The 4,400-nt window shown below is 36.4% G+C and overlaps 1 protein-coding gene across 1 annotated transcript in view; it reads left to right on the forward strand.

Annotated features, from left to right (window-relative positions):
- The first annotated feature begins 677 nt into the window (after positions 1-677).
- LOC106882373 (cephalotocin receptor 2) overlaps positions 678-4,400 on the forward strand; it is a 7,751-nt gene continuing 4,028 nt past the window's right edge. Inside the window, exons 1-2 of the mRNA XM_014933035.2 lie at positions 678-1,460; positions 3,925-4,255. Coding sequence (XP_014788521.2) covers positions 758-1,460; positions 3,925-4,255 — 1,034 coding nt within the window. The 5' untranslated portion in view covers positions 678-757. The remainder of the gene's footprint in view (positions 1,461-3,924; positions 4,256-4,400) is intronic.

The following is a 4,400-nucleotide window of genomic DNA, read 5'->3' on the forward strand; positions in this document are numbered from 1 at the left end:
CTAAATATTGGCAAGTTCATTTTGTCATAGGCATGGATCAAAAATAAATATATATATATATATATATATATATATATTTATATATATATTTATTTATTCATATAACCCCAGGACTTATTCTTTGTAAGCCTAGTACTTATTCTATCGGTCTCTTGCCAAATTGCTAAGTTACAGGGACATAAACACACCAGCATCAGTTGTCAAGCAATATTGGAGGGACAAACACATACACACACACACACATATATATACGATGGGCTTCTTTCAGTTTCCGTCTCACAGAGATTTGATAGGCCCAAGGATATAGTAGAAGACACCCACCCAAGGTGCCATGCAGTGAGACTAAACCTGGAACTATGTGGTTGGTAAGCAAGCTACTTACCACACAGCCACTCCTGTGCCTACTATATATATATGATTTTCATTGTTTGCTCTGTGTGTTTAATTTCCATAACAATCGACCAATCTTTCAGTTATATTTATAAATAATTTATATATTGCTTTATTTTTTGTTTTAATTTCACAGGCAATGGAAGTGGAAATTACATCTCCATCAGGTTTTTTCCTGGATTTCTATAAACAAAGCACAATACCAACAACAGATTTCCTCAACAACACAAACAGCAGCCATCCAATTCGAGATGAAAAGCTTGTCAAAATTGAAATTGCTGTGTTGGGTACATGTTTCAGTCTGGCAATTATCAATAATCTTTGTGTTCTGTTGGTCCTTTTATGGCGCCGTAAAAAGATTCGTCGCATGCAACTGTTTATATTGCACCTGAGTATTGCAGACCTCATAGTTGCTTTCTTTAACATTTTGCCACAGCTTATATGGGACATCACATTTCGATTTATGGCTGGTGATGGCATGTGTCGCTTCATCAAATATGCTCAGATGTTTTCATTATACTTGTCTACATATATCTTAATCATGACAGCTGTTGACAGATATCGAGCAATTTGTCATCCCCTCTCTAACCAAACTTGGACTCCATGCATGGTGTACTGTAAGATATTTATAGCTTATGCAATTGCTACCATTTTTAGTATTCCACAAGCAATCTTGTTTCAAATGCAAGAGGTAAATAAAGGAAGTGGCATTTATGACTGCTGGGTTCATTTTGAACCTGCTTGGGTCCTCACAGCTTATGCTTTATACATCTTTTTTGCTCTTTATCTCATCCCAATCTTGATTCTGCTCTTCACGTATGGTTCCATCTGCTATACAATATGGACAAAATATCGGCATGCCATTAAAGCTAAAAGAGATGCAAACATGCATTTGCAACGGAGAGTAAATAAGGGAGTAATCTTGAGAACACATACTGTGCGTGGTTTTTCCAAAGCAAAACTCAACTCTGTGAAACTTACATTTGCTGTGATAGTCACATACATAATATGCTGGTCACCGTTTTTTGTCTCTCAGATCTGGTGGCTGTTTGATGAAACAGTTGTTGGAAGTAAGTAACATTTTTCATTTTCTATTTATTTCCACTAATTCTAATCTTGCTTTATAATTCCAGTCACAGCTAAGATGCTTTGTCAGAATAACAATCAGTCCCTATGCTAAGTTATCACCTTACTTTACAGATGAAAGGAAATTGAATTGCAAAGATCCATAACTGAACAACACAAGGCATTTGGTTCAACACTCTACTAGTTATGCTAAACTTATAATTTTCCTTTTATATCAATTTAGATATTACACAACTCAGCAACAAAGAAACAACTTTCATAACCAAATACCAATTGCATTCAAATGCTTGTAGAATAGAAAGGCAGACAACCACTGCTAATCCTACAGCAACTTTGCTAAAGTTGGCACAGCTACTAATAAACTAGATTGTCAGTCAAAAAAAAGCAATTGCTACAGCTACTGACAACCACTCCTGCTGCTACAACAATGATCCAGCAACAATCAGAAGGAAATGAAATACAATACCATATGATTTTTTTGTAAGAAAAACATGTGAACTTCCAGAACTGATATCATGAAAAATTAATTTGGCTTAATTTATTTCAATTTAATTTTTCTTTATTTCAGCACGACTAAATCCCCTTTTTAAAACAATTGAAACTGGTAGCATATTTTGATAGAGGTGTAAATACTTTCTCCCTTTTATCCATCATCAATTTCTCAAAACATTTTCATCTTTTTACTTTTAATAAATGTGTGTGTGTGTGTTTGTGTCTCCTTGACTTGATAACGAGTGGTAGTTGTGTGTCACTGTCATAGAAGCGATGTCTTTCATTGCCACTGTTCTGCCACAAAAACATGTCTGGTTCTAAGAAAATGGTATCTTGCTTGGAAACAGTTAAGTGTTGACAACAGGAAGAGCATCTGACCAAAGAAAATCTACCTAAAAGAACAGTGATCATGATGATGATGATGATGATGATGATGATGATAGTTATATATATATACGGTTATATTAAATATATGTAAGTATGTGTGTGTGTGTGTGTGTGTGTGCATGCATGTGTATGTGCATGTGTGTGTAATTATGTTATCATCATCATCATCATCATCATCATCATTTAGCATCCATGTTCTACACAGTCATAGTTTGGGTAGTTTGATAGGATCGGTAGGATCCAAAAGTCCAAAATCTGTATCGTGTTCCAATGTCAGCCTTACCACAGCTTCTACAGCTGCATGTGTTTCTTAATGCCTACAACTTACAACATGTACTATGTGTTATATTAAATGTGTGTGGAGAAAGGGATGGATGGGTGGGCATGTGGGTAGGTGTGTGCTTATAGCCATGAGTGTGTGTGTGTGTAATAGGATAATATAGGTCATGGGTCAGTGGTTAGAGTGTCGGGCTCACAAACATAAAGTAGTGAGTTTGATCCCCAGACCAGGCTATGCGTTGTGATCTTGAGCAAGACACTTTATTTCATGTTGCTCCAGTTCACTTAGCTGTAGAAATGAGTTGTGATGTCACTGGTGCCAAGCTGTATCAGTCTTTACTGGGCAATAAACTGCACTTGTGAAGACCTGTTGAGGCAAGTGAAACTGTTGTCATGATCGATGACAGCACTGCTTAATTGGCACCCGTGCTAGTGGCACGTTAAAAGCGCCATTCAAGCATGATCATTGCCAGTGCCACCTGACTGACTCCTGTACCGGTGGCACGTAAAAAGCACCATTCGAGCGTGGTCAATGCCAGTACCGCCTGACTGACCTTCGTGCTGGTGACACATAAAAAGCACCCACTACACTTTTGGAGTCGTTGGCATTAAGAAGGGCATCCAGCTGTAGAAACTTAGCCAGATCAGATTGGAGCCTTGTTCAGCTTTCTGGCTTGCCAGCCCCCAGTCAAACCGTCCAACCCATGCCAGCATGGAAAGCGGACGTTAAACGATGGCGAAGATGAGGATTATATATATATATATATATATATATATATATATATATATGAGAAAATGAGATAACTAAGCAATAAATGATCTTATGCACTTCATTAGCTTACAACTGTTTCTGATATATGATGCAATAGACTCATAGCTGTGTGCCACAATATTACCTTATAGCTTTATTCCTTTGTCATCTCATTTTCTTATTACCATTCTGTACTCAACTAATGCTTGTTTCTGAAGCATATATACAGTGAGTTATACACCAGATTATTAGTCTTGCTGTGGCAACACATGAAACTCTTGGACCTTAAGTCACTCTGTTACTTCTGCTAAATATTATTAAAAATATATATATATATGTTTATATAATTTTTTATTCTTTTACTTGGGTTTTAGTCAATCGAATCAGCCCCAGGACTTATGTTTTTTAAAGCCTAGTATTTATTCTATTGATCACTTTTTGCCAAACTGCTGAGAATTTTAATTTTTAAATTATTCAATTATTCCAATTTTGATTTTGATATTTCTTTTTTTCTTCTTCCATATTTCCAACATTTTTAGATGCTGGTGTCGTAGTAATTCTACTTATGGCATGTCTGAACAGCTGCACTAATCCATGGATTTACCTGATTTTCAATAGAAATTACATTTCCAATGTCTTGCGATGCAAAAAATGGCACCGCCACAGAGTGAAAGCAGCTGCTACTACTGAGACAGAACGGCTGTCACTAGCCAGTGTCAGTAGAGATTCTAGAAGGACCTCTGATTCTAAAAGGATCTCTGAATCTAGAAGGATTTCTGATGCTAGAAAGATCTCTAACAGTACTCAAAAAAACAATAGTTCTTCTCCGCGAAAGACATCAGACCAATTCACTTATTCAGATAAAACCACGTAAGTAAATACATCTTTTCTCTCCAGAGCTGTAGTATATGTCTATATACAACCAACAGTCTGCTAAATTCACAAACACACCCAGCTATTCTTTATTAAATAGGTATAGTTTGTTGTTGTTGCTGCTGGTGTTGTTGTTGTTGTT

This window comes from Octopus bimaculoides, chromosome 10 (genome assembly GCF_001194135.2).
Source record: "Octopus bimaculoides isolate UCB-OBI-ISO-001 chromosome 10, ASM119413v2, whole genome shotgun sequence".
Classification (NCBI taxonomy): domain Eukaryota; kingdom Metazoa; phylum Mollusca; class Cephalopoda; order Octopoda; family Octopodidae; genus Octopus; species Octopus bimaculoides.